Source organism: Cimex lectularius, unplaced genomic scaffold, assembly GCF_000648675.2.
Source record: "Cimex lectularius strain Harlan isolate CLEC.00 unplaced genomic scaffold, Clec_2.1 scaffold89, whole genome shotgun sequence".
In the NCBI taxonomy this organism is placed as follows: domain Eukaryota; kingdom Metazoa; phylum Arthropoda; class Insecta; order Hemiptera; family Cimicidae; genus Cimex; species Cimex lectularius.
The window spans coordinates 788189-800924 of NW_019392722.1; the positions used below are offsets into that span (position 1 = coordinate 788189).

General features: G+C 35.2%; 1 protein-coding gene across 1 annotated transcript in view; it reads right to left on the minus strand.

Annotated features, from left to right (window-relative positions):
• Nucleotides 1-11168, minus strand: part of LOC106663677 (putative carbonic anhydrase 3) — a 29115-nt gene extending 17947 nt beyond the window's left edge. The window contains exon 1 of the mRNA XM_014388697.2: nt 11070-11168. Coding sequence (XP_014244183.1) covers nt 11070-11109 — 40 coding nt within the window. The 5' untranslated portion in view covers nt 11110-11168. The remainder of the gene's footprint in view (nt 1-11069) is intronic.
• Between the last annotated feature and the right edge of the window lie 1568 nt (nt 11169-12736).

Below are 12736 nucleotides of genomic sequence, written 5' to 3' on the forward strand. Positions count from 1 at the left end.
TATTTCATCAATTTTTATTGTTATTGTTATTTTTAAATAATAAATGTTTATTACTAAAAAGATTTATGGTTTCAACATATACGAACCGTGGTTTGCCAATCGGGTTTTCAAAGCCTCTGTTAAAAAAAGAATATGGCAACGCGAAGTAATGGGAATAATTATGAAAGGAACTATGAAATCAAAAAATCCCACCTACGTGGGACAACTTTTTAGAAAATGACTCAAGTTATATCAGTAAAAAACCTTTACTGCTTAATCCAGAGAAGGTTTTGGAGCATAAAATTTTCAATTTGGAAAAGTGCGCCATCAAAGCAAAACAGTTATACAACATCCATCGTTATTGTTATGGCATGTTAATATTCCAAAGTACACGCTGTTAAGACACGTTTATCCGATGAGTTACGAGGATTTCCATCGGCGGTTTTCCATTTGGTAAAAAGGATGGAATTTCATTGCAGAAACGTAGAAAACAAGCGGTCGCCCATTTGTGAGCAATCTACAATACAATTCCTTCGGTATTAAAAGGATACGTTACGTAAACTACAAGGATGAATGATGAATAAGAAAAAACACGAGTAAAGTACACCAAATTAGAGATAGGAGAACTTTTGGAAAATTGACAGAAAATTGGTCAGCCATTACGACAAATGGGCGAATTTGATAGATCTAATTTCTATTAAGACATTTTCGCTCAAAATACATAATGTTTTGTAAAATGTACTTTTCCGTTTACATAAAATTTCCATATATGAGTACCTAATGTAATAAAAACAAATAATACCTAATGCATATAAATGTTCTAGCTTTACAAGTTTTTATATACAGAAACTTGTGTGTATTAGTTGTTTGAATTTAGCGTTGTTATTACAGACCTGCGTCAAAAGACAAGCTTTGCTTTTTTGAAGTGGAAATTTCTGTTGAAAGGAAAACTCGTAAAACTTTAAAATCTTCTGTTAAAAACGAAATTGACGACGAGTTATTGAGTAGTTGACACGATAATTCATAAAAGAATATAAATTTTCACTCAAAGAATTTACGTAACGCTACGATGCTTTAGTTACACACTAGAACTGAATCGAGTTAAATATACTTTTTTAACAAATATTATTTAAGGAAAACTCTAAAAAATGTACACCTGTGTTTTTACTTGTATTGTATTTGTCGAATTTCGGAAAAGTCGAAATTTCCATAAAAATATTTCGGGATAATTAACGTTAAAGATTTCCATTTACAGAAATTTATTATTATTTACCACTGCACTGAGTGGCAGACGAGTTAAGAGATTTTATTTGCGGTTTTATGGCATGTTTCCAACGATTACATTATTGAAAACTGTATTTTTTCTATAAACTGGAATTTATACGCCCTGATAATAATTAAAATCACCGTGTTTTTAACAGAAGATTTTAAACTTTTACGAGTTTTAAGTTTTCCATTGGCAAAACCTTGGATACATTAAATTAATTGGGTTATCGAGTCAATTAACAATTGTATTTCTATTAGAGATTCACTTCGAAGAATAAAGTATTAATTCAGATTTACTTCTTTATTTACAGAAACTCGGGCTATCATTTGATACTCGGGTGGTACTTGACTCTATAAAAGAAGGCAAGGAATAAACTATCCATTTATTGAAAAATGTACTTACAGAAACTTTGGTTATTCATTGTGATACTTGAATGATAGACTGGGATAAGGGATTTTTAATAAACTATCCATTTATTGAAAATTGTGGTTTTCCATTTACAGAAACCGGGGTTATCTAATATGTTACTTGATGATTGACTGGATAAGAGATTGTATTTTTATTCCCTATTTGCTCCAAGGGATAACTAACAATTTATTTATTGAAATCTGGTGAAATTATTTTACCTTCCCGGTTTCTCTCCAACGTATATAATAATTTGTCAATTAAATAATATTTATGAAAGGTATTGGTTGAGATAAAAAAGTCAGCGTCACGAGTGGGATTCGAACTCACGACCTTCGGTTAAATACGCCGCTACTCTACCACTTGAGCTATCGTCGGATCGAAGTCACGATTTTAGCGTATTTAGCCGAAGGTCGTGGGTTCGAATCCCGCTCGTGACGCTGACTTTTTTAACTCAACCAATATCTTTCATAAATATTAATTAATTGAAAAATGTTAATTGGTCAATTGGACCACGAACTGTAATGGGTATATAATGTGTGGTGATTAGTGACCGTTAATCGATAATTATTCAGAAATCGTGAGATGCGGTCTGATGTAGGTTTCAGAAAAACATTTTCTTTATCGTGCCAACGTTTCGATCTTTATTGAGATCATCTTCAGGGTTCAAAGTGTTTGTCTTCCGTGTAATTGTGCCATTCTTGCGTGTCGTTTTCTGAAACCTACATCACACCAGACCGCATCTCACGATTTCTGAATAAGTATGTATATAATAATGTTAGGAACTGAACTAGACTAAATATACGTTTTCATTTTAAATTCGCACGAGAGTTGTAGGTTTACCATCGCATGGGCTTCCAAACAAAGATCATGAAGTGTGAAATGTAGAAAAAAAGGGATATTTTGGGCATTTGAATGGAAGGCACTAGCTCGCCAACATGATGATTCCAACGATATCCTTAACCCTAATTTTGATTTTTGTGACACTCATGCGCTTAAAACCAACCTCCATTCTTTAATTATATCGGTTAGAGAATCCATAAGAGAAAATTTTATGACAAGAGCCATGGTGTACCAACATTACACACTATAGTAGGAACTAAATCCGAACCTAAAGTGTGCAAACGACTGGAAAAACAAGGAAAATTTTGATCCTAGATCGATCAGATGGTGAAGTTAAGAGTTGAATCATTATGTCCTTCACCTTATTTTAACTCAAACTTTGAAAGTATTCGACAATATTATATACCTACTTACATCTCCAAAACATACACCGACGTGAATAAAACCACCCAGAAATATCTGAGTGATCTTTATGCGAAATTTCCGGACGGATATCTTATTTACACTCCTAAATGGACTAGTAGGTTGTGCATTTTACGATCCTGTACAAAACTACAGTAAAATGTTTTCCCTCCCACAGTATTTATCTACATACACTGCAGATTTGGTTGCTATAAGGGAAGCTATGAAGTATGCGATCCACAAGCAATTCCCGAAAGTAATCATTTGTACATATTGCCTTAGTTGTGTACTTAGCAATGACAAAAGGTTGCATATCGCGGACTACATCATTATAGCAATCATTGAACTTGCAGCAATGATCAGGTCTAATGGGCATAAAATAGTAATCACCTGGATCAAAGGCCATACAGGGTTCAAACATAATGATGTCGTCGATCGTCTTGACAAAGATGCCACCAGAACGGGCAATTTTCTAAAAGTACCCATAAAAAATCTTCATGCTTTATTAAGATTACAGTTGCAGATAGATTGGTAAATTGAATACCTGTCAAATAACAAAGAGATCATATACAAAAATATGTTTTCGTTGGTAGCACGTGAACCTTGGTTCACCAAAGAAATTTATATAACTAACGCATTTTGCAAAATAATAGTAAGGTTAAGATTAAATCATGGACCGTGCAAGGGATATCTCAACAAATTTAATCCCGTCATCGAACTGTGAGGACTGCGGAACATATGAGGATCCCGAACACATCATCATGCACTGCAAGAAACATACAAATGAACGCAGAAATTTGTTCGATAGACTCTCAAATGCCAAAGAAATAAATCTTCAACCACCTTATGGATACAATGCTCTAATATCGTCAGCCGAATTAGCTGTGTACCGTGAAATGTTTAGTGTTATTAGGAATATTAAGGTAATTGTGTAAATAATGATGTATAAAGTGTATATTAGTATAATATTTAGTCTTTAGGAAATAATAATAATTACATAATAAGATGTAAAAATGATGGCTTTATAAATATTTTGAAGTCAATAAAAAAAAGAAAAAAAAAGAGGCGAGTTGTTTAACATGATCTACAAACCGTACCAAGCTTCTGAACGAAAAGAATGTCGCCTTTGTAACTTGAAAGCAAAGGAGGACATTTCCATTTTATATCGGTTTGCCATATTCTTTCTGAATATAGAAGATTGTTCTTCTTGTAAAGTTTTCTCAAGAAAAGAATTATTAAGTTTGTTGGATGGATCCAATTGGGCTGCATTGGTGGAATACACCAGGGCAGCCTGGATGTATAGGAAGGATTATGATGAATCATAACATTGTTTTATTTTATCTATTATTCCATGTTATTATTATTTTTTAATTCTTTTTTTATTCTTATGTGTATACTTATTTCTCTTCTTATTTTAATCTTGTTTATCCTTATTTCTTCTACTTAATCTATTTTTATTGTGTTTATGGCATTTAACTAATTCATTATATTAGTTTCTACTAGTTATTTATGTTTTTATTTTTTTAAACAGGAATATCCGACAGCTTGGTCATTTCAGCCCCGAAGCTCTAACAAATTATCGCAACACATATACATTATTCGCACTCATACTGTTTGATAGATGGAGTACTCCTTATTCCTCCATCTACTTATTGAATACAATAAACTATTCTAATTTGGGGTCGATGTACTTTAAACGTTTTCCTCCGTAGACCAGTTTGCGCGCACGCAACATGAAGGGCGATGGAGATACTACTTCACCATCATCCCCTCCCCATTCAATAAATACATTCACCCTAACATACATTGATCGCATTCTCAAGTGAGAGAGTGAGTACGCGTTATTCCTCCATCTACATGTTCCCTTTTATAAACTTAATACAAATGGGGTATTTTTATAAAATTTCCGCCAACAGCCCAAGTCATACATACAACCTGAGAGGCGATGGAGAAGCTACTTCGCCATCATCCCCTCCCCATTCACACCGATAAATACATTCACTCATACAAGACACAGAAACACAAAACACATAATTTAACTTCTATATACAATAAAAAAATCCCAATTCCCCCAAAAGACGGAACAGTGGACCCTGAAACTCGTTACCGTGCCCAAGAACTATTCTTAAATCCGGCGGCATGCCTACACGCTCTCTGTATGGAGCCAAGGCATGACACGCCTCTATTATTCTATTATGTGAGATTCATCCTTTTTTTGTTACCTTTCTCTGTTATTTCAGCAGGCCTCGGGTCGGCATGGGCGGCGGGTGCCTTAATAGAGGCACACGAGGGTCAGTGTACCAGATCCTGTCTGCAAAGACGGGGGCGGGTGCATAACCATCTGTACCACGGGGTAACAAAATGTTCCAAATTCAGCCCTTGTTACACTGGGAATGGAATCATGGTGGTTCGTGTTGACGCCCCTGGCGGGAACTTAGAAAAGAGGCTGTCTTCTGCCTGTGACCTTCGTGAAACGCGTTTGACCACCGTTAGACACCCGGCCTCACGGGATACGGTGGTTCGGACGGCAGCGTATAGGCGTTGAGGACGCGATGATTATGCTGGATAGTCCCTCGGATGCGTGAGTAATAGCGGATGGGAACGGGTAGTGAATCGGTTTCTCCTACTCGAGTATACTTTGCATTGTTGTGCGTATGACCGGTGTGGTACCCTTGGGGAAGCGAAGGATCGGACCACCTAGGCTAAGCCTATGGCGTCCCTCCAATGCGCATGGCAGGTGTAGGCTGAGCTCGACAGGAGGTTTTTACCGTAGGCGGTGCGCCTCTAGGGGGTGGTTAGATATACCACTTGAATCAAAACCACGGCTGGAGCGAATCCGGAAGTTTCTACGCTAGGGAAGCCCCCAATACTCTGGGATATAGAGTGGCCTTCTCTATCTAGGAAGCGCGCGGGAGACCGGGCTGATGTATTTCGGCTCAGGTAAGAATAACCCATGCGCGGCATACAGTTTGATGCTCAATGCAGACCCGGCCATTTGGAATGGACAAGCGGGGAGCGAGGTTTTCTTGGCCCTTCGGGGCTGAGCTGCCTCTACACCAATGCTGCGGCAGTAACACTATTCTGTCGTATGCGGAGATGCGTCAGCTCTCATCTTGAGAATCAAAACGCCCGATAAGGCCGAATAGGCCAGGTGCGGACGTTAAAGATCCTCAGAGTCCTTTTTAGGATGACCGAGTATGCGGGAATAAACTGCATTTCAGAAAAATTTATACTTTTGTCAACCGTTTAGGGTAATTTATAATCAGAGAGGTTTATTTTATTTTGCGGTGTATAAAATCATTATTTGATTTTATTTATATATTTTACTTTATTCTGCTATTATATTATCATCATCATTATTACTGTTCTCACCACCTTCCGTCTGACGGAGTATCCATGCAGTATTGTCTATTCACATTACTCTAATATTGTTTATAAAGTAAAAAACTTTACTACGATTAGTATTGAAATCTGGTTCTCCATTACAGAAATTTGGGCTATCCATTTGATACTTGGGTATAGCTCAATAAGATATCGTATTTGTATAAAGTTTGCTTCAAGTGACAAAACTATCCATTTGTGGAAAAACTGCAGTTTTCCATTTACAAAAACTTAGGTAATCCACTATCATACTTGAGTGATTGACACGATAAGGGATCGAAATTCTATTAGAGATTTGTTTTAATGGATAATCTACCCATTTATTGAAAACTGTAACTTTCCAACCCATTTGTTGAAAAACTATAATTTTCCAATAAAAAAATTTAGGTAATCCATTATGATATTTAAGAAATAGACATGATAAGAGATGGCATTTTTATTAAGGATTTGCTTCAATATATGAAAAAACTGTCCATTTGTTGAAAACTGCAATTTTCCAACCCATTTATTGAAAAACTATAATTTTCCACTAAAAAAATTTAGGTAATCCGTTATGATATTTAAAAATAGACATGAGATGATAAGAGATGGCATTTATATTAAGGATTTGCTTCAATATATGAAAAACTTGCCCATTTGTTGAAAACTGTAGTTCTCCATTTACAAAAGATTGACATGATAAGAAGTATATTAAAGATTTGATGCAAAATATGAACAAATTATCCATAACTGTATTTCTCCATTTAAAGAAAATTGTGTACTACGATATGATAATTAAATAATTGACACGATAAAAGATTTCTATTGCACTTAGCTTCAGTAGATAAAGTGTAGAGCTATCTATTATGATACTTGATTGATTGACACAATAAAAAATGTTATTTCTATTACATACTTGCTTTAAGGGATAAACTATCCATTTATTGAAAACTGAAGTTTTCCGTTTACAGAAACTTGAATTATCCATTGCGATAAATGGGCGACAAAGTTGTTTTACAGATCACATTTTTATTAAAAAGATGCACCCAAAGAGTACTAATTATTGTTGATTATAATAAGGTCAAGGTTTCATTTATGTGAGAGTGAAATTATTTGAAGGAGACACGAAAACATACATAAGAACAAACATAAGAATTCATTATGAGATTCTAGAAAGAAACTGATTGGAAAACTAATTTTGCAACAATAAAAAAACAACACTTTTCTATTTCTATTGTCTCATCGAGTCATTGGGCGTAGTACTAAACAGCAAACACAACCATGCATTTTCAACATTACTAAAACCGTTCAGCAGACGAGGCGTTTTGTCATTTGAAAAAAAATTGCATGTCTAAGGAATATCTTCGTGCCCTCGTTATTATAATTGTAATATATTTGAGCTATTAGCTGAAATCGGTTTACCAGGTTCGGTATGGACAGTTAATTCCTTCTAATTGAAACAACCTTCGAATTAATGCCGCCAAAAAGAACTATACGCCTTAGCTAATAAGGGGATTTCTTTTATTTCGAAACTCTAAAACTAAAACCAGACTTGACGAACAGGAAGGTTTGAAAATATGAATTTTCCGATATTTTCGCATAAGATGCGGCAGTTTTGAAAATAATATCCGGGTTCGAGTAGGAAGATTCTAAGTACGGACAGATGGGCGCCTTGGCATTTCATGGGCGTTGGCAATCAAAAAAATAAAGTAAAAAATAAAATAATAAGACAAAAGACGTCTTTTGGATATCATTCAGCATGTCCCTCGCGCAAAAAGAAAACCAAAACCAGACTGCAACGCCCTTGCGATCCAGTAATGGAAACCGGTTTCATTAAAAAAATGTTTCATGGGTATGTTTTACAAGAAAAATTATAGAACTATTATCTAAATATTTATTTTTCTCAAAACAGCCCAAAATGTAGCATTATCAATCACTAAACTGGTTACGGTGAACTTCGTTTTAACAGAAAATTCGGTTTAACCTAGTGTGAATGGTTTCACTATTTAAATGAATTAACTACAATACTCTCCTGCGGTCAACATCATGACAGTTATAAACTGAAATTGTGCAATCCAACAACACAAACGACCAAGACATCGTTGAGAATCAATGAACCTTTGCGAAAACAATCACGACAACCTTATCTTGCCTGTGAATCCTTGAAAGCGGTAAGGTGTATGTTTTTATTGTGGGCAGATTTGCCGCAACATGCATGTGAGGTGAGAATCGTTGTTGCGCACACTCGACTAAACGCCATTGCAAGGATGTGATGAAGACTGTGACGCTTCATCGAGGATTGATTCGGAGCAAAGTGACCCGCTTCCGGAATGACAACCGCCGTCCATTCACGCTCAGGTGAACTCCATCGTTTGTTTTCAACGATAAAAAATAACAATAATAACAGTAAGAGCGTGTAAATAAAAAAAAATGAGGGAGTGCGGCTAAGAGTAAGGGAGCGAGTGAAAGGGACTTTGTCAAGGAGGTAAATTATCTGGGAGTAAAACAAAGAGTCAGCGACAGATTGTCAAGGTAAAAATGTTACAAGGGAAATATAGAGAGTGGTGGAAATAGATAAAGTTACCATCCTGATAGAGAGAGATTGTATGATTGAGTGAGAGATTGTGAAGATGAAAAATACTGTTTGTAGAAAAACCAGTGCGCAAGTGACTGAAATCTTAGGAGAAGGAAGATAGGACAAGATATAGAAAACGACAGACACATAGATAGATAGATAAATAAATAAATATACATAAAGAAAAAAGAAAAGAAGAGAAAGAAATATAGAAAAATACATAGATATAAAAATGAGAGGTAAATGAAGAGCAAGGAGAGATTAATAGATAAATATATTGAGTGATAATTAAATAGATAGATCGGATAGATAAATATAAAAACAGACCAATAGAAAGAGAAAGAGGAAGAAAAACAGACAGTCATAAAATTTAACTATAGAGAAAGTAAGGGAGGAAGAGTGACAGAGAGAAAGGCAAAATAGATAGTGTGAGAGTAGACGTCTACCCATAAAGACGGTTAGACAAAAACATAAAGAAAACTGAACGTTAACATAAAACTGAATGTTAGAAAAACGGAGAGAGTTTAAGAGACTAAAGTGGGAGATGGCGAGAGAGATAATCATAAAAACTCTCTCTTAGTTATAGATCAAAAAATGAAGAAGAGTGAGTGAGTTTGTGTGTGTGTGTGTTGTGTGGTGTGTGTGTGGTGTGGTGTGGTGTGGTGTGGTGTGGTGTGGTGTGGTGTGGTGTGGTGTGGTGTGGTGTGGTGTGGTGTGGTGTGGTGTGGTGTGGTGTGTGTGTGTGTGTGTGTGTGTGTGTGTGTGTGTGTGTGTGTGTGTGAGAGAGAGGGAGAAGGAAAGTGAGTGGAGATAGAGGATATATATGTACACTGAATAAAAGATGGATAAGAGAAACAAGGGAGAGAGAGGAAAGAGTAAAGAGACTAAGATAGAGAGTGNAGAGAGAGAGAGAGAGAGAGAGAGAGAGAGAGAGAGAGAGAGAGAGAGAGAGAGCCAGAATTCCAGAAATAAAGGATATTGTAAAAAAAGTATATTAGGGAGGGAGAGATTTTCAAGGAGATTATTATAGTGCGAGAGAGGATAAAAAAAAGAGAGAGCGAGAGAGATATAGCGCGATGAAAAGGAAAAATCAGACATCATCGCCGACTGTGACACAGCTTATAACATAAACTAGTTATGGCTACTAGTGGATATTCTATGATTCTCTATAGTAATGCAAAAAATAATCTTAACTCTTCGAACAATGTTAACGAGATGAAAGAAATCAAAATCTTTTGATGATTAAAGCCATGGATGTCCGAAAATTTCAGAACGGGCGAAATTCAGTTGTTGCCGTATGTTAATTTTCGGTTGAAATTTCTGTAACGATTTGTGTAAATTATTTTTAAAAAAACTTGTCACATCTCATTTGGGTTATATTTTATTACAATTGATATTTATCGTGGTGTTCTTGTGCCAGAAACACTTTTGAGACTTTCGGGCTTGCTTGCGGTTTTTAATCAATTGAGCAATCGCAGCTCTGTATTTCTAATTCGATTGTTTTTTTTTTCAATTTCTACCTGCCACAGAAACCCATAAAGTTCAGCAAATTGGAGAAAGGTCGATTTTTCACAGGAGAACGGACCAACGGCGGGGAAAGAAAACGCCGAGAAATTTTGTCCGGAACTGGAGAAATATTTGTTTTTATTGTGTTTGTAGTTGTTTTGTGTTTTCTGGAAATAAATTTTATATTGTTTTAACCATATAAAACCATTTAAATAAATTTTGTTATTGATGTTCAGCTTTTATTTTAACAACTTTTCATTACGTGAACTTTGAAATTTTACCCTTAGTGAGTATATTTTCGCTTGTAAGGCTGTGAAACAAATGAATGTTGTTTGATTGAAATGTTATATTATATTTTAATCTAAATAATCTTTAAAAAAGGGTCAATAAATTGACTTGTTTTTCTTTGTATTCTTTGTACCTTGGCCTCTTTGTTTTTGATTTTCGATGATCAAAATCGAAGGAGACGTTTTTCTGTTTGATTTATTTGTTGTTAACAATATTTCTATGTACAACTCGTTAAAATTAGGATTTGAAGTGCTTTTAATATTAATGTTGGTAAATTGCGAACGATCTTCAGGGGATTTAAATTCTCCCCTGGTTAAGACTTCCCTTGGTCGGAAAATTGTCCACAGTAGATCGTTTATTTTATGTTTTACATCTTATTTTGAGCCAAACCATTGATGATCGAAAGAAGAGAAAAAAATAATGAAAAAAGAGAAACATGCTTACATAGTACGAGCACGTGTAATAATGAAACGAGGGAGTGCATGGCTCCTGTCCGCTCAAGCGACCAACTCGACTGCAGCCGGTGCCACCCCACTTTCTCATTTTATATCCGCCCCTCCCCACCAGATATTCGCATTCTCTTCAAACACAATAAAACAACGCGAAAACTATTTATGTTTTTTCACCATTAGTCTTTGGTTTAATTAAGGACAGACATGGAACGGTTGGAGTTCTCGTGGTGAATGTACACCGAGGGGTATTATTTGGTGATGACTTACAGTTAGCAATTTTGCTCGTTTTCACGATTTGAGGTTAAAAGAGACATTTTCAGCATGCAATGTAACTCAAATAACAAATTACTAATTTTGATCCACTGCCAACGACGAGCATATTGTTAAAATTATGTTAAGGTATGGTGATTGTTCTCAGAATTTCAATGGATTTTAATGTTCTTCCCACGTCCAATGGAATCCAGAAAATGAAAATTATCCAGAAAATGTCAATAGTAAACCGTAATATTTCGATGAATGAGGATGTCAACTGTTTAGGTTTTTCCCGTACACGACACTTCTGCTGGCATAGTTTCACCTATTTTTTTATTATTTTTTATTTTTATTTTTTTAACGCGAGTTCGCAACAGCGGAAGTCGTATCAACCCTCGGGGAGCCGGTGTTTTTGAAAAAAAAAAAGCCCATTTGTAAATATGTCGGGTTCGAATGCAGGGCTGCTGTATTCGAACCCGGGACCTTCACCTTACAGTGATGAGCGCCGTGTCAACGCTTAAACCGTTGCGGCCACCGATGCCCCCCCCCCAGTTTGACCTATTCCTGCTAATATTGTTTTCGTTTTATTTGTCAAAAACAAAAGGAATTTTCTCAATTTCATAAATACTTCAATACAAATCATCAATAAAGGTCAATAAAGTTCGAGTTCATCAATAATTATATTATTGTTTCTTTGAGTGCCTGTATTTGAATTTGGATTTTTGACAATTTAATGTTTATTTATTTTAGTTTTTACGACGATGCTTGTTGCTTGTTTCCTTATTATTGTTGCCTGTTTAACTCCAAATATTTATTTATTTATTTATTTAGATTCTTGGTTATTTTTTGTTTGGTTTTTTTATTACAGTTTTACATGATATTGTTATATGTTTGTCTTTTTCTACGTTACGTCAATTTTTCTTGATACTCTTCTTCCCGCTTGTCTCTTTTCTTCTCGTTGTGTTATTTATTTAGTTTTTGTTGTTCGTGTCTCATTGTCTTTGATATTTTTTGACTCTTTCGTTCTTTTCTTGATCATTCGCTGCTTTTGCCGCGTCTTGTTGCAGTTAGGTTGATTTTTTGGGGTTTTGTTGTTTATTCTTTTATAGGAGGTTTTGTTCTTTGCTAGTTTTCTTGGTTCTTTTGTTGTTAATTATCTTTATGTTGCATTAGTCACTTGTTTATCTTCTCATTGTTATTATCTCATCTTCTTGGTTATTTCGTTGTTAATTTATCTTTTGATTGGTTTTAAATGCTCCTCCTTGCTGTTGTTTTAATTGAGTGTCATCACCTTTTTCATTTCCAAAATTATTTCTTTTAAATCGAATAGGTTTCGTGATCCGATTGACCAAATAAATTCTTTTCAATTAATTAATCTTTACGTAAGGTATTGGTTGAGATAAAATA